We start from the raw sequence: 22,233 nt of genomic DNA on the forward strand, positions 1-22,233 counted from the left end.
TGGAAGGGAGATGGAGCCTCGTCTCTTCACGAACTGATTAAGAAATGTAAATAGGCTCAAAAACATCGTCCAGCTGAGTCCAGTCATCTGTCGGCACTTTCCATCATTTCCCTCCACAGAATAAGATGACAGGCAGTTCCTTGACTCACGCATCTCATCAGGGACATCGTCAGCATCATCATAATCGTTGTCAGCTGGGCAATGGCCTTCATCGAGAACTAATGAGAAGAAGTTGCTTTAGCCCGCACATCTAACCCCAATCCAGCTTTAGCCTGACCATCTTAATAAAATCTCAACGAGTGCATGTCATTAAACTTACTTGTAGGTAGATCTGGGCTCACAGCAGTCGTTTTTGCCACCTTGCGTTTGAGAAGGGGTGACGTCTGCTCACGTTTCCTGGCGTGTTTATACCTATTTAATTTCTGGTTTGGGTCTGCCACAGTACGGTGAGGAAATATTGTGGGCACAAAATCCGGGTGCAGGGATTCTTTAACATGGCTTCCTGGAATTGGTTCAACATTGTAAAATACCGTTTCAATACATTCAATACACAGCATGCATATGAAAACTAGGCGGTATCCTAGCTGCCTAGCCATAACTAGATGCTATCTAGCACTAACTGGCTTAGCAGCTAGTTGATATGGAAACGAAATTAAAGCCAGTAACGTTAACTAGCAAGTAAGTTACACTACTTCATGTTAGTTTTGAGGGGATGAATTAAATAATCGGCTTACCTGTTATGAAATGTTTCCCACATACATATGTGTAAGGGGACTTTGGGTCCCATAACCCTCCATCTGGTGCTTCCCTCTTTATCGCCTGAAGCCATAACATTCTTCTTTCCGCTTGTTTTATTCGGCATGGTAAAGGTGTAAATTTTAAACCAGGGTTTTTACAAACATTTGAGGTGCAGCTCACCACGCAACAACTTTTGGGCATGTTATTTTTGTTCTTCAGTTACCGGAGTAAACAGATTTCAAATGTCTGTTGAGCGAGTTCTGTTCTCAGGGGAATCCGTTAATCCGTTTGTTTTCCCCCAAAAAGGGGCGTTGCCCTTCGATGACGCAAAAGTAGCGTTGGTCTATAGTTGTATCTGAGACTGGAAGAGTTTGGTTCATGTCGAGAAGACGCTGTTTTCTGCTGACAAAGCAAATCCACTTTGATGAGATTGATATGATAAAACACACGCCATCGTTACTGTTCGTATCACTGTATATCAAGAGCTGAGATTCAGATATGCTAATGAACATTTGGTTTTGGACACGCCCTGTAAGTGTTCGACCAATCACAACAGACTGGGCCACTAGACCAATGAGAGCAGAACCAGTTCTCTGAGAGGCGGGGTTTAGAGAGACTGAATCCTTGATCGAACCATTTCAGACACTGAGAGAAAAGAGCTGATGCTGCACTGGATATTATGAGAAAAATAAAGTGTGTTTTACATTGGATGCATGTAAACCTATTTTTCACAATTCAATATAGCATGCACAAAAGGACCAGGAGCATTTTAAGAAAGTAAATAAAGTCAGTTTTTCTGCTACCATTTAACTGAGATATAAACCAGTATTTATATCAGAGTATATGTATATGTTTATTATATCTGTTTAGTATATTATATCAGAGTATGTTTGTTTATAGTTAGATTACCTAGTTCGATTAGTTAGATTACCTTTTTTATAAAGGCTGTGTATCTATGTATACGTAACACATACATGTCTCTACATATCGCAGAATAACAATAAACCTCACCTGACTTGATTTTACAGTTGCTACCTAAAGCTAAAAAGAGAGTATAAAAAACTTAGTTGTTAGAAAGTTAGTTGCAAAGGCAAAATTTTCGTTTAGCTGAAGTACTAAAATATAGACATAAAAAAAAAATCACAACATTAAAAAAAAAAAATTATATATACTTTATATATATATATATTTTTATTTTTTATTTTTTTTATGAAAAGGAAAGTATAAAAATAACCATGTCGAATAAATACTATGATAAAATAGTAATGATACTAAAATAACATTGGGAAAACAACACAAACTAGCAGTAAAAGGCTGCAGCTAAAGAGTTTAAATGAGTGTTTAATTCAACTAGTCTAATCTGCTCTGTTCACTGCACAGCACGAGTTCAATCCATGACTGTTTGTCAATAGACTGATGGCCTAAAACAGCCAATCACAGCTCTGCTTTTAGAAGTTGCTAAATTGGCCTTTCACACCACATGAGTCAATCATGACCTATGATTGGACCAATAATCAATGACATCAGAGATCAGCTCGGGCAGCTTTTTCTATAGATCTCACACTGCCGTGCACGTGATGTTCAAGAGTGGGACCAAAAGCTAAGAAATTGCCATGATTTCAACAATTTTGAGATAAAATACACACACTTGTGTTTTGTCATTTAGATGAGAGTGAGGGTGGACACTTTAAAAATGACATGATGATTGCAGATGCTATATTTGTTTAAAAAGCATATCAATTTTAGTCCTCTTGATCACAGTCTTGTCTGAAATTGCACACATATACAAAAGTGCCTCTGGAGAAAATCTATTTACTCAGCACCGACCAATTACACACACACACTGCTTATGCAGCATTGTAAACGGAAATATACACACACAAACACATGAAACATACATGTGCAGCGAGCAGATCAATGCAGTCTGGTACATGCTGTGCTGCTCTGAACATTTTATTTCTAAATGCTTTCAAAATCTGACAGCAAACTGCAGCAAGTCACAACCTGCTACAAAACAAAAACACTGTCTGCTTTTATGAAAATACACACGAATACACAATAAACCCAGAGAGAGAAAATCTAAAGTTTCCCAGTTAGACACAATCATTGAAGCGTATGTTGTTTAATTAGTGGTGTTTATTAAGTCAAGCATAACTATTATTGTTGCTGATATTTATATGTGTGGTGTGATCAAATCTTAAAAACTAAGTATTAAATCAGTGTGTGTCGTCCTGTAGCGTTTGTGAATGATTCTTCAAGAACATAAAATTGCCCAAGCGATATTACATACATAATGTCCCAGCAAGACATTGGGAACCATTAACAATGCTCATGGAAACCACTTTCTTCATAAAATGTAAAATTGTAGATATGTCTATATAGTGGGGTGGCCCATCAGTTAACTGACACTGTGCTCCTCAGAGACGGATAAAAGGCTGAAGTGATAAAAAGACATGGGAAAGATGATTACACAGCGCTCTGACACATCAAACGCAGAAAAGAGCGGGTGAAAATGGAACCAATTCAAACAGCACGAGTTCCCCGAGGGAAATGAAAGAGCGTCGCACTCGAGAGAGAGCCATGCTGAGCGCAGACAGACAGCTCTGTGTGTGTGTGTGTGTGTGTGTGTGAGGTCATTCAGATCCTCAAGATACGTCTGTCTCTCTCTCGCACAGTTACAGGTGCATGAGTTCTGCCTTCAGTGGTGTCTGATTAAACCTGTGGGATTTCTGTGGCGCCACTAGTGGCACCAAATGGAATTGCAAAACAAATTAGATTTGTAAATTTTCTGAAGAAAATGTTAGCATTATTTACTTAATCCATGGTTCATTCTATAATCCAAAAAAGTTAAAAGCATTGCAGACACCAGCTATATGTTTGCTGCTGCTGTGCGTTGCTATGGTGTTCTGGGTGGTTGCTAGGTGCTTTGATATGATGCATTATGCACTGGTGAGATCTACATATGTAAGACATAACTTTGTATTAATGACATATGACACACAGATAGAGCTGTTGTTGTTAAATATAAAGTTATAAATGACTGTCATGTCAATCTAAATTTCTCATTACACTCAATGTCTGTGAAGTGGTGCAGGACAGTCCATATTTCCACAGACTGCTTGTTTTATGTGCGAAAAGGATCATTTTTAATGCTTGATAATGTAAGCAGCACGGCACAAACCTTTGTTTGCTCGTCGTCTCCTAATTAGGACCAGAAATAGATCAATATTAAGTCTGCTTTTTAAAACAAAGAAAAGGGGGATGGTTACTATGTGCCAACAGCGGAAACTCTGTATATTTGTGCGGTTTATGCATGTCAAATGACTAAATCTGATTTTAAGGTTTAATCTCACATCAACCCAACCACTTTATTTAGCGTTCATGTAAACACTATGTTCGGATTCATCAATCAGAATAATTTCATTCCAATTTAAACAAAAGGTGTCCATGTAAACATAGCTATTGATTTACATACATATTTAGCAGAATATAAAATTGAGTCTGCCATTGTTCTCCCAAACAGGTTCAAACTCACTCCACTGACTTGCGGGCTGCTTAAACAAACAGATCAATGTTTTAAAAGCATCGTCAGGAAGTCAAACTACCAATGCAGTGAACATCGGCACAGGAGAAAGCATGTATAACACACATCTGCTTTAATGACTATATGATGTGCTTGAGTCTGATCTGACAGTTCAGGATTAATATGAGTGAAGTTTAAACAGGGAATGATTTATGCGCCCATCCATATGGAGAAAACGTGGAGCTGATTATCTCGACGGACACACACTCACAGAGAAAGAATAATATGCAAACTTTTTTTTCTATCCTTTCATCCTACTGTATAGATCTCCTCTCATTTTTCTCTCTGCTCTCTTGTACCAGCATCAGCATATAGATAGAGCTTTTGCTCCTCATCAGCACAAAGAATGAAAGGACCAGCTGGAATTACAATGAGAGAGAGGAAGACTACAAGCCAGAGAAGTGAGACAGATGAAACAGAGCGGAAAGACTGAGATAAAAGAAGTGATGACCCTCTTTACAACGCTTTGAAATTATGGAGGTTCTGTTGATATTTTATGCTGGGGGAAAAAGGAAGAGAAAAAATTAGGAAGTAGAAGCTGCGACCAGGACGTGACCAGGGTTTTTAAACATTAATAACATTAACATTAATATTAAATAAACACTGAAAGTGGCCGGCTCCTACTTACAATACAACACAAACATACAAGAGCACAAACATAGTCCACACGAGCAGCTCCGCTCCCTTCTAAGGAAGCGTCCTCACATGTCACCTGACTGAAACACCCTACATAGTGCACTTCTCATGTGAAGCACACAAGACATTAAGTCAATCTTAAAGGGGTGGTTGATTATGATTTGACTTTTCTAACTTTAGTTAGTGTGTAATGTTGCTGTTTGATCATAAACAACATCTGCAAAGTTACAATGCTCAAAGTTCAAAGCAAAGGGAGATATTTGCTTTTAAAGAAATCGCTTTTTAAGGACTACAACAAACGGCTGGTAGAGACTACACCACATTCCTCCCGGGTTAGTGACATCACCAACCCTAGAATTTACATAAACCCCGCCCCCTGAACACGATTTATAGATTATCAAGACAGAATATGCTAATCAATGGCTAGAAGATAACTACACATAAGCTTCATAAATTCATCAACTAACCATTCAGAAATGTCCTGTTGCTTCTACATGTCGTCACTTCTTCTTGAGTCTCTCCATCATTGTCTGACTCCAGTTTGAACATAAAAGGCTAAAAGTTTTAGAAATTTTCAGTGCATGTCTGTGTGAGTGCAAGCTGTTGAAGCCCAGCCTCCAAATTCATTTTTCATTCATTTTTCAAATTCATTTGCTCCCTTTAACTTCGGCATGTTGCTGATCTAACTGCACAATTCGCTAAGCAGAGAAATACATAACAGACATACACTATATTGCCAAACGTTTTAGGATGTCTGCTTTTACATGCACATGAACTTTAATGACATCCCATTCTTAATCCATAGGATTTAATATGGAGTTGGCCCACTCTTTGCAGCTATACCAGCTTCAACTCTTCTGGGAAGGCTTTCCACAAGGTTAAGGAGTGTGTTTATGGGAAAGCGCATTTGTGAGGTCAGGCACTGGTGTTGGACGAGAAGGACTGGCTCGCAGTCTCCGCTCTAATTCATCCCGAAGGTGTTCTATCGGGTTCAGGTCAGGACTCTGTGCAGGCCAGTCAAGTTCCTCAACATCCATATCTTTATGGACCTTGCTTTGTGCACTGGTGCGCAGTCATGTTGGAACAGGAACATCCCCAAACTATTCCCGAAAAGTTGGGAGCATGAAATTGTCCAAAATGTCTTGGTATGCTGAAGCATTAAAGGAGAACTCCGGTCAATTTTAACATTGAGGTCATTTTTTTGTAAATTTGGAGTGCTGTCAATACAGAGAACAACGACAAAAATCGGTGTTGCCTACACCGTCTTATCCTCTTTTTAAAATTTGCACCCTGTTGACTTCAGTGGGGCAAGTACTAAACCTGCTTTTAGCCTCTTAACATCCTTGATGTGTCATTACAAGTGCACAGGTCATGTGAGTGATTCCTTCGGAGTGAACGCGGGTCAATCTGACTGCAGTAGATGTGAAAGATATGAATAAAAATGATATTTATTTAGCCAGCGCTCATACCTGTATTTACATCCTGTTTTCGGTCAAAGTCCATAGTAATCGATTGTCGAGTTCACGCGCATTGGTTTAGTTGTTCTCTGTATTGACAGCACTCCAAATGTACAAAAAAATTAGCTCAATGTTAAAATTGACCGGAGTTCTCCTTTAAGAGTTCCTTTCACTGGAACTAACTCCTGAAAAACAACCCCACGCCATAATCCCCCCTCCACCAAACTTTACACATGGCACAATGCAGTCAGGCAAGTACCGAACAGAACACGTCTCCATTTGTCTAGAGTCCAGTGGCGGCGTTCTTTACACCAATGCATCCGACGCGCGTTGCATGTAAGGCTTGGATGCAGATGCTCGGCCATGGAAACCCATTCCATGAAGCTCTCTACACGCTGTTCTTGAGCTAATCTGAAGGCCACATGAAGTTTGGAGGTCTGTAGCTGTTGACTCGGCAGAAAGTTGGCAACTTCTGTGCACTGTGAGCCTCAGCATGACCCCGCTCTGTGATTTTATGTGGCCAGTCACTTCATGGCTGAGTTGCATTTGTTCCCAATTGCTTCCACTTTGTTATAATACCACTAACAGTTGACCGTGGAATATTTAGTAGTGAGGAAATTTCACGAATGACCTTATTGTACAGATGGTAACCTATCACGGTACCACGCTTGAATTCACTGAGCTCCTGAGAGCGACCCATTCTTTCACAAATGTTTGTAGAAGCGTCTGCATGCCTACACTGTAAATGATTTCTGTTGTTTTCACAGCATTATACTGTTTTTCTCAACAGTTTATTGCTGTATAACCTATGTACAGTATGTTACTGTAGATTTAGTTGCTTTCACAGTATTATTTTGTATTTTCAACAGTTATGTACTGTGCACTCAGTTGACAGTATGTTACTGTAGATTTTCAATGCATTCTGGGAAATTATTAGTTACTGTAAATCTAAATACAGCAGTGCAAATTGACCGCGAAAAACACCACACACAATTCCACAGGACTACTAACATTATCCTTACAAAAAACATTTCCAGGACTGGGTCCTACAGTCTAACAGTCTTAATTTCTGTCAGTGGGGGTGCAGGAGAGCGCGTTTACTTTGAAAGAGTTTTTCTGTTGTGACTCAGTGCATCGTCACGTCTTTTCTGCCGACCTGGAACTTCGTCATATGGTAAGTAATAAATCTTAATATGTGTATGTGTTCGAACTTCTAGCTAATAACTTTAAAGTTTTTTAGAGAATAGCTGACCACGATTTCGATGTTTAATTTATTCTCAACATTTTACTATAAGCTGTCTACAGTATGATAGGCTACTCTATGTTTCAATGTAGTTTGGGACATGTTAACCTACTGTAAATTTAAATAGAGTAGTACGAAATGACCGCGAAAAATAACCACAAGCTGCCATTTTATGAAGAAATCTTTAGTTCCCTGAGTAGCCTAACTTTGAGAGCGCAGGCCTTTGCATCGCGTCGCTGTGTCTGTCGGCGAAGTTTTCGCCATAAATATCTGGTTAGTGATGAATCTTTATTATTATTTTTTTATGCAAACTAAATAGTAGCAGGTTAACGTTTAGTTTAGAAGAAGAACTGCCCGCGGCTTATGTTCTACGCCTCGTTTAAGTCAGAAGCGTATTTCCCATTGTTGATAGCTAGCCTACTTGATTAATAAATGTGATTTTATTAACATAAATTGCATATGTAGCCTCTTATAAGGTCAGAATGATCTAATAATTTTGTTATTTACCATTTTAAGTCGGTGGAAGTGCCCGCGCGTTCATTATTTTATATCATACGGTTTATCAAATCGATCAATATATCCTGAAATCGGATACCCAAGGTTAGGATTCGGATTCTTGTTATAAAATTAAATTTTCGATTCCTCTTATTGATTTATTCGCGCTTATTTTCGTCTAAATCAGAATTTTCTTTTACACGCCTGTGAGGACCTGACCTGGCGATCTGCCAGGACCTTGTGCAGTTGACTCAGTCAGTGTTCATTCATACACTTTTTTTACAAATTGATTTCTATTAGTAACACTAACACCAATGGGTTTTTATTTTGCACAAGTGATGGTTTAGAGCTTATCCCCTATTGTGATGTGACTTATTACAGATTATGCTATATTGTGATCACTCTTGATTCAGTAAAATATTTTTTATTTTTTTGTAGGTTTCTTGTCAGGATAAATCCTGAAAATTCGAAATGCACATCACAGTTCCAGGTGAGCAGAAAGAGTGGGAAGGTTGTTCGGAGGAAGACCATGGCCTTGAATCCACACGTTGCATCTTACATCAGGGACTTTGCAGAATATGATTGGCAAAATCATTAAGGTAAGAGTAATATTAGGGATGTGCAGTGGAGTCCATATCTGTAGAAATGATTTGTGTCTGAATCTGTATTTAGAAAAAATCCAAAAAGGGTGGAAATGACTTAAACCATACATTTTTCAAATTGATAGTCTGTTTTAAAATGTAATTATGTTCCCTTTACAGTTTCCATTTAACAAATATGCCTTGTATAAGTCAAAGAATTCATATTTTTATATTATAATTGTAACATCTCTTTAAATAAGTTTTAATTAAAATATGAAATGGTAAAAATAGGGTTGAGTGATATGGTAAAAAATCATCTTGATAAAATGTTTCATATCAGTCAGTGTTGATAATTATCACAATCAATGTCAAATATTTATTTCTTTTAAGTTTTAAATGTTCTCAAACATACATTAAATAATGAAGACAACAGGTAAAGTTGTCCTGAAATGTATATGTATATTCATATAATGAAATGTAATAGGGGTGGGAATCTTTTTGATTCTACGATTCGATTCAAATCTATTCTTGGGGTCACGATTTGATTCAAAAGAGGCAGTACTTTTGAAATTGGGAATTCTCTTTTGAATCAAATTTCAATTTGATATACTGTATGCATAGAATAGAATTAAAATATATGATCAAATCTAAAATCAAATCTATGCATATCTTAATGAAATTTGATTCAAAATCGAGAATCGAACAGCAGAGAAATGAACAGCAGCTACTGTTAGTCCTAATCAAGTGGGAGTTATTTAGTTTAAACACACCTGAGACACACCTCATATCTGCGTTAATTTAATCTAACCCGCTGCCGCTCAGCGTTCACATTAGCCTCTCACGGCGTGAGCTCACGCACGTCTTTTTCATCATTAAAATGAGTAAGAATCAAATCGACAGACATGACTATGAAAGGAACTGACTATAGTAAGCATCGTAAGCCTAAATTGATCGTAGAGACCATTGGTGGTAATTGTTCTATAATCAATTTAAGGTTACAATACTTTGGGGAAACGCAGCCCTGATCAGTGACCGATTGTTTGGAGTCAGAGATATAGAATATGGGCCATTGCCTTCTCAATATTTATTACTTTAGCTTCTGATACAGGACATGTTCATTCTCTTTTACAGAGTATTTGTTCGTTACCACAGAAAACCGTTTGCGTGTCCATGTTGAACGTGTTTCTTGTATGTAAAAACTAAAGTAGCCTACCTAAGCTATTTTCTGTGAATGTGCGAGACTTCCGGTTCATTACCCACTATATGGAAATAACGAGATGAATAACAAAGTGCTGTAAATGATAAAAATATTTGTGCTATAAACTGTTGACAATTATGACAAATTCAATACATCAAAATATCAAGAAGCATAACAAGCTTTTTTGTACTGCTAGAAATAACTGTAAGCAGATGACACCGGAAGCCAGACACATTTCATTTACAAATGGCCATGCCCACTGTAAAAATAAGGTGGATACCATAGGCAAAAAAAAAAATCTCCTAAAAAGGTGTTGATAATGTGAGTTAGGTTTTTTTGATTATTAATTGTATGTTTTGCCTCTGATTGATTTGTGCTTATCATTCCTTGCAGGATTATCAGAAGTGTTGTCGCTCTTCTTCCACTTGACACCATCACTACCCTCCTCACCTGGCCTTCATCCTCACCTGTCTTGCTTTCTTTCTAAGTTTCTTTTTTACCTGTTCAGGATCATTTTTGCATGAATTGAAATACATGAATTGTTCACTGATTTTAATTATTAATTATATATTGTTCATTAGTCTTATTTTAAAGCAGATTTTTATTGTTGTGTTATATTACATTATTATTACTAATGTATTGTTTAAAAATACACAATAAACCTTGTTGTGCAGTTAAAGCTTCAATTGTTCTTTTTTCTATTTCCCATTAACAGTTAAAATAATATTCCTATATTAAAATAATATTCCTATAATAAAATATTAAAATAATAATAGCACTATAAAAGTCATAAAATAACATTTCATAACTGTATAATACTATACAGTATTATTACAAATCAACGGTGTAATACTGTGTTTTAACATGGTAAAAAAATACAGTAAAATAATGTATTTAATTTTACAGAATGCTTAACAGTACTGTATTTAGTGTTACAGTAATATTACTGTTGAATGAAATACAGCAACTACTGGATAATTGTTGCCAGTAAGTTACTGTTGATTTGACAATAAATTTTTTACAGTGTAGTGCTTGATTTTATACAACTGTGGCCATGGAAGTGATTGGAACGCCTGAATTCAATGATTTGGAGGGGTGTCCCAATACTTTAGGCAATATAGTGTACATCATTATCTGATTATATAGTCCATTTTGTAACAGACTGAACCATTTTTAGCAATACCTTTCTGCAATTGTATTACATCACAGCTTTTATTTATAAGAATGCATTTGGGTGTGGCTTATTCAAACCAATCTGAAATGTAGGGGCGGAGTAACTATTATAAATAAGTGAAGGTCTTATGATTTTCTCCTGGCTAAGTTTCACATACATAAGTGCAAATTCTCCAATTATAAACCACATTTTGAAACAAGTTTCAACAATATTTTGTAAAGCTCTCTATATCAGAAAATCCAAAAGTGAGGAAAATACTATCGTACTGTTTTTTTTATCTCTCTTTTTTACTTCTGATATTATTATAATTATTAGCATTGTCTCCCTAACTGTTTTTGTAGTTGTTGGTTTTTTTTTTTTTTGTATCTATTATTGATTGTTACTCTGTTATACTGTAATTATATTGTCATATGATTTGTTTCCATGAGTATAAAAGCTATATATTTAAAGAGATAATTCAACCCAAAATGAAACATCACCCTCATGTCGCTCCAAACCAATATTACATTCTCACAGAATTAGATATCCTTAATTTTCCCAGCAATCTTTTCCACACAATGAAAGTACACAGTGAACAGGGACAAGCTCCCGAAAGTACAAAAAGCAATTTTGGTCTGTTCTTCACACAAAGCTATTGTATGACGTCAGAAGACTTTATAGCGAATAAGTCGTCTGGATACTGTTATGGTACTTAGTGAAATTTTTGGAGAGTAAAAACTCTCTTTCAGAGTAGGCTATAAGAGAAGAAAATCAGCAAGAACATTTTTCAATTTCTTCTTTTTTGTTCCAAAAAAATAGACAGTCATACAGCTTTATATGGACATAAAGGCGAGTAAATGATGACAGAATCCTTATATTTGAGTGAGGCCTTTGGAAAATAACCCCAGTCATGTTCAAGTCGAGTCTCATCTGGAGATTGACATGGAGATTAATGAAGATCTGATTCTGCCTGCAGTATCATTACCGCTGGAGCGGATCAGATGATGACACAGGCAGCTTGTCTGGAATATTTTGGCAGGTTATTATTGTTTTCATCTCAGGCTGCAGGCAGTGTCTTGAGACCAGAACCAAAACTACAAACCATTTTCTCATGTCTCTCTTTCTTTCAACCTCGCACACACTTTCAGGCAATTATAGGCTAAACATCAATATACTGTCAGACATCAATATTTAAAGACGTATCCTGGTGATTCGCGGCCTAATTTTTGCACCAACTCAATGGAGCTCAAAGAAGATGATCAGCGCATGCGCATCATAGCCTACTGGAGAGCGTCAATCAGGAAACTATCTAACCTCTCTATCATAACACCTTCAAAGTCAGATCAGTTATCCACCCTAAATTATCATTCAGATAATAGTTACTATTATCAAATAATAGAACTTAAATTGATAAAAGACGTGCATCTGCGACACATCACGTGACAATACAAAAACTGAGGTGATAATTAATGAATGCCCAAAACGCTCAAGACACTACTTACAATGCAATTTTTTATAACTACAATAACATTAAATACACTATAAACTAATAGAGTAATGCAAGAACTATAGCTGAAAGATACATTATTAATAAATTATTATTGTTATTATATAAATGCTAAATTATTTAATTAAAAACTGCATAATAAACAGAAAGTAGAGCAAATTACACAAGCTATTAACTTAACTAGCCAGAAATAAAATGTATTAAGTTTTGTGCAAGTCGATCCCACTGTAAATATTTTAAGTTTAATCTATATACACTGTAAAAGTGAAAATATGCTGTTCTTACATTAAAGACCAATTTTATCTCCATCGATATTTAAAATTACTTTCGAAAGTATATAAGCAAGTTGATTCGGTCATATTAAATGATAGTTTTGACTTTAAAAAAAAATGCAGTTAATTGAAAGATAGACCAGATCAAGCAGTTTTAGGATACCTGACAAACATTTTCCATCTCTCCGTTTCTATATTCCTGCCCTGTGGAATAAGATGTTATAAAGTCCCTCAGACTGAAGGTTTGACTTACGCGTGCGGTGGAGCGCAGCTGTGCGGGGTCTCGATCACCTCCTCCGGGCTGCGCGTCTCATGATCGGGTCTGTGCGGGGAGCGCAGTCGCTGTCCGCGGTTCTGGAGACCGTCGCGCACCGGAGACGCGCCGCTGCATCGCCCGGGACGCGCCGGCGAACGCCTGGTGATCAAGTCCAGCGGATCGCGGGGAGACGCGTCTCTGGATCCGGTGTGCGGGTGGTCGGTGCGCGGATGTGGATCAGATGCCCGCCGCTTCAGGGGTCCTGGCGGCTGAGGGAGAGGAGTCTGACCGGCAGAAGCTGGAGAGGAGGAGGAGGAGGAGGAGGAGGAGAGGGAGGAAGAGGAGAGGGAAGAGGAGGCACGGAGACCCTCGCCTTCGTCAGACATCGGGAGAGCTCGTGCTCCACATCTGGTGAGTGAAGGGGCTTCATGAAACTGACACGCGCAACTTCAGCAACAAGTGGAAGAAGAGTTTTACCCTCACGTCAACACGCACACACACACACACACACACACACACACACACACACACAAATGAGAGAGGTGTGGCTTGATGCATTACATGGTCAAATTTATGTGGACTTGACACCCTGCAAATGCACTCATGCATATAACTTTCATTCTGTGGAACACAAACGAAGATGCAATGAGAAATTAAACTTTTTTTTTCTTGAAAATCTTAGTTGACAATGTCATCCTTCACTTGTATTGAATGCAAAAGAGTGAGATGGACATTCTGAACATCTACAGGAATTTTGTCTGTTAGCTTAATTTGATAACATCTAAATTAACTAGTTTTATTGAGCTAAACATATGATTTAGACAAATCAATGTAATGCAGTGTGATATGCTATACTCAATCTAAAGCAGTTTTAAAAATGATTGTTATTGTTTTATAATCATCATACAAGATGTTTTATGAGCTTATATTAATCGAGAGACTGCATGAAGTATTTGTACTTTGGCATGCAGTGCGACATGGCATTTTTGTAGTGTTATTTTAGTATAATTGAGATACTATTATAGTTTTAGTAAAATTAGTTTAATTATTTTATTTCAGTTTACTTTTTAAGTGACAAATAATTACTATAATTAACTATAATAACCCTGCTGCATAACATTTATGTGAACTGCAAAAAGCTTAAAGGTAGATTTTTGCATTCATATAAATGTTAACCTAACATCTTGAAAAGCTCATGCCCATGTTATTGTCAACTACCCAGATTTTGATGTGGATCTTTGATTTCATTCAGGAGTTGCACAGCAAAGCTACACATTAAAAACCACCTACAGTATATTATATTTTGTATTCTCAACCATAAAACCCACCCATACCAAACACGCCTGTGACATCAGAATACTGACCGGTTAACATTTGCACTCGAGTCCAAGGACTTTATTCAGGGAGAGTGAGCAGGATGTGCGAGTGGAAAGGTGATTTGCTTCATGGTCAAACAAACACTTAAAAGCTCAGCGATCATCGAATAAATAAATATCAGCAATATCAGGGTTAGTGACCTGGAAGTATCAGGGTTGGTTTGCACTTTGCAGAAATGCAGAAATTGTTTTACAGTATAAATATCTAATTTTCTCAAGAAGCAAAATTACTTCAGGTATTAAGTATTGTTGTCTGAAAAATGTATCAAAATTAAGTGAGTTTATACTTGAATGAAAAATCTGCCATTGGGGTCAGAAAAATGAACTTAATTCAAAGGGAAAACAAATGTTTTTTTGTTTTTTTTGTTAGGGGTTAGTCACTTAACTAAATTTTTCAGAAAACAAGACTTCATATCTTGTCCTATACCACTATCTTGATTGAAGAAAGTTTTACTAAAAAACAAGAAAATCATTTTTCATGGTAAAATAAATAGCTACAAAAAACCCCACCTATAGAACCTACAGTGATTGTTACTTTTGTGTGCTGCATTTCACAATAGATACTGTTTCAAAGAAGCTTCATGGAAAATAGTGCCAAAAAATAACAAAAAGACTTAAGCAAGGAAAAACTGAATTAACAAAGCAAATTAGCAAAAGACAGAGAAATATAATTAAATGCAGCTACTGTGATTGATTAGACAAACCAATGTAAGAAATAAAATATTCTGAGCACTGCAGAGAAGATGATTAGAGTGTTTGTGATGCTAAACAGGTACCTGTGTCTGTGTGTGTGTGTGTGTGTGTGTGTGTGTGTGTGTGTGTGTGTGTGTGTGTGTGTGTGTGTGTGTGTGTGTGTGTGTGTGTGTGTGTGTGTGTGTGTGTGTGTTTATCTGATCACCCCGGGTCTCTTCCTGTGTCTGATGGGCATTCTAGGAACATCCGCAGGGAGGGATTAATTGGACAAAATCAGACACTCACACACTCACACAATCAGGTGCACACAACACACAAACACACACATGGAGTAAGCCTGAGCTTCTCCTGACACTGAGAGTGTATGCAATCACTCGACTATCTACTGAAATTAGGAGGCATTATGTTCCCTCTCCTCATCCATATCACTCCAAATATCCATTCCACACAGTTTCTAACTGCAATCAGTGTTTCAGTCTCATGATGGGGGAGGAGAGAGAGTGAGCCAATCAGCAGTAGGGGGTGTGTCCAATCATGATGGGGGAGGAGAGAGAGTGAGCCAATCAGCAGTAGGGGCGTGTCCACTCATGATGGGGGAGGAGAGTGAGCCAATCAGCAGTAGGGGGTGTGTCCACTCATGATGGGGGAGGAGAGAGAGCCAATCAGCAGTAGGGGGTGTGTCCACTCATTATGGGGGAGGAGAGAGTGAGCCAATCAGTAGTAGGGGGCATGTCCAATCATGATGGGGTGGAGAGTGAGCCAATCAGCAGTAGGGGGTGTGTCCACTCATGATGGGGAAGGACAGAGAGTGAGCCAATCAGCAGAAGGGGGCGTGTCCACTCGTGATGGAGGAGGAGAGAGAGTGAGCCAATCAGCAGTAGGGGCGTGTCCAATCATTATGGGGAGGAGAGAGTGAGCCAATCAGTAGTAGGGGTGTGTCCAGTCATGATGGGGAAGGAGAGAGAGTGAGCCAATCAGCAGTAGGGGGTGTGTCCACTCATGATGGGGGAGGAGAAAGTGAGCCAATCAGCAGTAGGGGGTGTGCCCACTCATGATGGGGGAAGAGAGAGAGTGAGCCAATCAGCAGTAGGGGGTGTGTCCAATCATTATGGGGAGGAGAGAGTGAGCCAATCAGTAGTAGGGGTGTGTCCAGTCATGATGGGGAAGGAGAGAGAGTGAGCCAATCAGCAGTAGGGGGTGTGTCCACTCATGATGGGGGAGGAGAAAGTGAGCCAATCAGCAGTAGGGGGTGTGCCCACTCATGATGGGGGAAGAGAGAGAGTGAGCCAATCAGCAGTAGGGGGTGTGTCCACTCATGATGGGGGAAGAGAGAGAGTGAGCCAATCAGCAGTAGGGGTCGTGTCCACTCATGATGGGGGAGAAGAAAGTGAGCCAATCAGCAGCAGGGGGCATGTCCACTCATGATGGGGGAGGAGAGAGAGTGAGCCAATCAGCAGTAGGGGACATGTCCACTCATGATGGGGAAGGAGAGAGAGAGAGCCAATCAGCAGTAGGGGGCGTGTCCACTCATGATGGGGGAGGAGAGAGAGTGAGCCAATCAGCAGTAGGGGCGTGTCCAATCATGATGGGGAGGAGAGAGAGTGAGCCAATCAGCAGTAGGGGGCGTGTCCACTCATGATGGGGGAGAAGAACGTGAGCCAATCAGCAGCAGGGGGCATGTCCACTCATGATGGGGGAGGAGAGAGAGTGAGCCAATCAGCAGTAGGGGGCATGTCCACTCATGATGGGGGAGGAGAGAGAGTGAGCCAATCAGCAGTAGGGGGCATGTCCATTCATGATGGGGGAGGAGAGAGAGTGAGCCAATCAGCAGTAGGGGGCGTGTCCACTCATGATGGGGGAGAAGAAAGTGAGCCAAGCAGCAGCAGGGGGCATGTCCACTCATGATGGGGGAGGAGAGAGAGTGAGCCAATCAGCAGTAGGGGGCGTGTCCACTCATGATGGGGGAGAAGAAAGTGAGCCAATCAGCAGCAGGGGGCATGTCCACTCATGATGGGGGAGGAGAGAGAGTGAGCCAATCAGCAGTAGGGGGCATGTCCACTCATGATGGGGGAGGAGAGAGAGAGAGCCAATCAGCAGTAGGGGGCATGTCCACTCATGATGGGGGAGGAGAGAGAGTGAGCCAATCAGCAGCAGGGGGCATGTCCACTCATGATGGGGGAGGAGAGAGAGAGAGCCAATCAGCAGTAGGGGGCATGTCCACTCATGATGGGGGAGGAGAGAGAGTGAGCAAGAGGGAAATTTGAAGACTGTAGAAAGAGAGATGGCTGAGAGACATTAAGAGAAAAGGCCAGAGGAATATCACTGGAAAAAGAAGGGTTATGATCAGGCAAGAGCTTTAGGACCCGAGTTAATATCAGAAAAGCTTTCCAGTGCTGGAGAGAGCTGGTGTTAATACATTATGTAAATAATATCAATATATTTAATATATTTTTTAACTGTCAAAAATGTAATAAAAATAAAATGTACTTTATGGCAAGAAATACATTTCCGCTAAAAAATAACTTTTAGACTTAATTGCAAATGTTAGGACTTGAACAAATGTGATTATAGATTTTATAGATTTTACACACATACCCATGTAGTATATGTTTTACTGTATGTACAATACACTCTCTTAGAAAGGCGGTTCATTAGGGTTCTATGTAGATCTCTTAGGTTCTTGACTCAATTTTAAAGAACGCTTTATGCTAAAAAAAGGTTATATTAAGGAGAAATGTCTTAAATGATTGCATAATACTTTCATGTTTATTGGGTTTACCAGCAGTTCAATTCATAAAATTTAATAATAATAAAAAATAATCTTAACAAAAATAATTAATTAAAACTAAATCCATAAAACGATCCCATGATGGAACCCCTAAAAGGTTCTAAATATGAAGCGCCTGAAAGAATCCTTTAAGATTCTATATAGAACCTTTTCTTCTAAGAGTGCAGGTCAGTAGAATCATCTGTAATGTGTCACAATATGTCCACCTAGAGCTTATTCCATCTATCATAAGAGTGTGGAGATGGAACAGGATCATGTTTTGGATTATGAGCTCACGGGATCAGCGCTGGACACTAGAAGCCCACCGTCGGCCAGCGTGTGACAGAGACTGTCATATTTCAATCCAATATGGCCATTACTGTTAAACACTTTAGAAAGAGGAAGGGATGGGAAGAAAGAAGAGCTTGATTCACTTCCTTTTCAGAGGAAAGGAGGCATGAGAGCTTCACAGATTCTTTCTCTCTCAATATTCACACTCAGGTTTGGATGATCTTCTGAGGGGTTCGGGTCTGACATGCATTATGTATAATGGCTCTCTCTCTCTCATTTGGACTCCTCTTTTTCCCCCAATGGCCTCTACAAAGTACACTCTCTATCTCTCGCTGTTTTTATATTTATTCAAAAACGAACACACCTAGATGAAACAAGAGAAGGGAATCTCCATGAAGAAGCTTTAATACTTTCAAAGGTTTTCTGAATGCACTTTTTGAATAACTGAAGCATCAAGCTGCATTTGATGTCTTTGTAAAAATCTTTAGCACACAACAAACAACATTGGGGTGCAGGATTTACTTGGAAACTATTTTTATTATTTTTATTTATTATTTTTTTCTCAGAAATGAGTACATTTCACAGATAATTACAGCATTAAATGAGACGTGAAGCCTGTGTAATGCATGTACTATGCATGTGCATGTATAATGCATGTGCAAATTATGCATCATCAATAGCGATTATTTTATGCAAATTAGGCCAGATTGGTTTCATATGAAATTGAACCGTGCGAGTTCACACGTACCAAACCCCAGACCATTTCAAGCCCTAGCTGGTCTAAGCTGGTTTCTCAGTCTCAAACGGACATACTGTACGTAGTGTGAAAGCGGCCTGAAAGCACACAGCTTCTTCACGAAAATCAGATATCTGAACTGAGCTGTCAATCATACGACTGAAGAAATCCAGCATGTTGCTCAGATCAATAAAGCGTCCACCTCTTCTGCTCACCCTCAGCTGTGGTCTGACCCAACAGATCTGGCTGTCACTTCACATTGCAGACAGAATGCTTGAAATCACATAAATACCTCAACGTTCACAACTCATGCTACACTCATTATAAGTCCACTTATAATGTCAGTCAAGGTTTCTTCTCGCAACAGAAATGTCCTAGTTTAGTTTTTCATTAACATTTTTTATTCTTTATCAGACTTTTAGTATTACAAGCTGTACCTTTAAGACGTCTACATTATGTTAATGAAGTCATGGTTCTGATGTCTTAATCATAACGATTTCTGAACGAGTCATTTGTGCAGTTCAGCTCAAATGAACTCATTTTAAAAAAAGTTTGTATTATTTAAAAACGGTTCGTTAAACACCAAAATAAATCTAAATAACAGAGCAGAATAACATAAAAATCACCTGATTTTCTAAATGAACTTTTAAATAATGAACATGAAAACAGTAAAATTACTGTACATTATTAAAATGTTACATAACTACAAATAATGACTTATGCTTCGAACGCTTCTAGAAAAAACATTTAAATGAGTCTGTCAGTGTGTTTTAGCTATCACTGATGGGACACGTTTGACACACCGTCCTGTAACTCTCTTTTGGCTAACAATGAATTAGCAATATTTTTCTTTAGAGTATTTATTAATAAACTTAATACAAACACAAAACAATATTTTTCTGACCACATTAGCAGATACTTTTTCTTGTTTTAAGCATAAACTCACTTATTTTTATCATTTTTTTTAGTAAACAGTATCTTAACCCATTATAACAAATACAACATTTGATTTTAAAACATATAAATGTTGAAATGAACATTGTTGTAGAAGTATTGTTCATTGTTGGTTCATGCAGGCTAATGCAGAAAAAACCTTGAATGAATGAAACCTTATTGTAAAGTGTTACCCGATTAGTTAGTGTCATGTTTGTCAGATCATTTCAAACCTCTTTTACGATGTGGTGAAAATCTCATTTTAAGGCGTTTCTTCTGCTTTTCTCTGACTCTACATAAAACTCATGCAGTCACATGTCTGTTAAAAGGAAATGTATGAATGCTCAAGCATAGATTAAGACATTAGCAGCTCATTAATGCATTCAGAAATGCACAAATAGTACAAGCGAATGCTTTCCCGAACATAGCGTGTCTGGTTGCTCTGATAAGAAGGCCTGCGAGGACCAAACGACCCATTACTACATCCTGCCTTTTGTGTAATTTACTGAGTTCCTCTTATTCTTGCTGAAGATGCTCGACCGCTCATAGCAGAAATGCAAATGACTGAGACTGACACTCCTCTAAGATTACGAGAGGGAATGTCATTCTGACAGCACTTTAACAGCACTATGAACACTCTCCCAATGCAAAGACGGTTACTAAATTCTAAAGCAGCATCACATGTAACCTTCATAGAGACTTCCGAAGATTTTTTTAAAATATTTTATTTATTTCAGTCAACATTTAGATATAAAATATCATCCAAAAATGGCAAATCAGTCTATAGAAATGCTGATTATGAATGCATTTCTGTCATGACAACTCTCAAGAGTGTTCGGCATGGTAATGGATTTGACAATGTTGATGTGTTTGGTCTTGGTGGAATAGATCTGCTAAACTGCTGCTGATGTTATTGCTGTACAGCAGGCATGAGACCTGCCAATACACACACAACACACTGCTGTGAATAACTAAGACTTGCTGCAGGTGTACAATGTAGCGTACATGAATTACCCGTAGCAGATCTATACAGGTGGAGCTGGGGAAGGTGGAGGGTTTCTGAAAGTGCATTGCAACTGCTACAGTAAATGCTGAGCAGTATTTGAATGTTGAGCAGCGAGCTCATTGGCTACTGATACAGCAGGAACCAATCAGCTGTGCCCTATAGAGAATAATGTGATTGCAAGCAGATTGAGTTAAGGACCGATCAGTGTGGAAAGCAGGACGAGGCAGAGAGCCGTGAGAACGGTGTTATGTGTGTGTGGCGGTCGTCCGTTAGGGGCTTTTCATTTATTTAAAGGGATACTTCACCTCTGGAAAGATTAATGTAGTAGAAATGTGAAATTATTTTAGAAGTTGGTGCCTTCTAGACTGAGAAAAGCCAGAAAATGTATTTTTGGCTCATGTGGATGAAAGACAACAACTCCCAGAATGCACTTGCTTCGCTGCCCTATGAGGCCACACCCAAGCCACGCCTACCGACTGTAGAAAGCAAAAGCCGAATCCCGGACATTTTGGACAATCTCGACGGCCGGACATGTCCGGGGAAAAGAGGATGTAACCCCTACTATTCAGCTTTCTCTACAGAACAAGAGCCTGTTAGCTTAGCTTCCAAAAAAAGATGGCTGGCACTATTTGTACATTCTGTGAGTGAGATCCCACCTCCTATGAGCGGGTTGAAAACATGCGGAACTAGCTTTCTGGCATCACAAAAAATCCCAAAAAGCCTCTGGACAAAAAATCCTCCGATGACGCAAAATTACGATTTTTGCGTAATCTGAGGATTTTTTCCAGACAAAAAATACATAAATCTCTCATATCAGGGGGACATGAGGGAGGGAAGCACGGTAATTCGAAAATACTACAGGTTTTCTACTGATATAAAGCTTAATGCTAAATGCTGAAGTGTCCCTTTAAATGAAATACTGTGGCAAGCAGGGTGGGGCCGAGAGCTGTGAGAACGGAGCGACATTGTCATTTCAGTAAAGTAACCATTGCATTCCAAAGTCATTAAGAAATTACAACTACTTACGCTTCACGAGGAATAATGGTCAGTTTTGTTGGTTACTTTTCTGAAATGAGACATCCTTGATGATGTATGCAGCCGACAAATGCGACCTCCGGAGGACCCAGCCTTCGAAATGAGACATAGCTTATGTGTGATGAGTTGTCTATCTAGAGTGCTTTTTATCGGACATTTATGAGGGTTCATTTGAGTTAGGATGCTGTCTTAGAAGGGAGTTAGCTATGTAGACAGCAACATTTGTAACAGAACAGCTGATTATACAAACCATTATAGTCTAAAGAGCTGACATTAC

The 22,233-nt window shown here is 38.7% G+C and overlaps 1 protein-coding gene across 1 annotated transcript in view; it reads right to left on the reverse strand.

Moving 5' to 3' along the window:
- The window catches only part of trpc7b (transient receptor potential cation channel, subfamily C, member 7b), a 73,389-nt gene extending 59,854 nt beyond the window's left edge, over positions 1-13,535 (reverse strand). The window contains exon 1 of the mRNA XM_079892070.1: positions 13,117-13,535. Within this exon, the coding sequence (XP_079748196.1) occupies positions 13,117-13,505 (389 nt within the window). The 5' untranslated portion in view covers positions 13,506-13,535. The remainder of the gene's footprint in view (positions 1-13,116) is intronic.
- Positions 13,536-22,233: the final 8,698 nt, after the last annotated feature.

Source organism: Squalius cephalus, assembly GCF_949319135.1.
Source record: "Squalius cephalus genome assembly, chromosome: 14".
NCBI lineage: Eukaryota > Metazoa > Chordata > Actinopteri > Cypriniformes > Leuciscidae > Squalius > Squalius cephalus.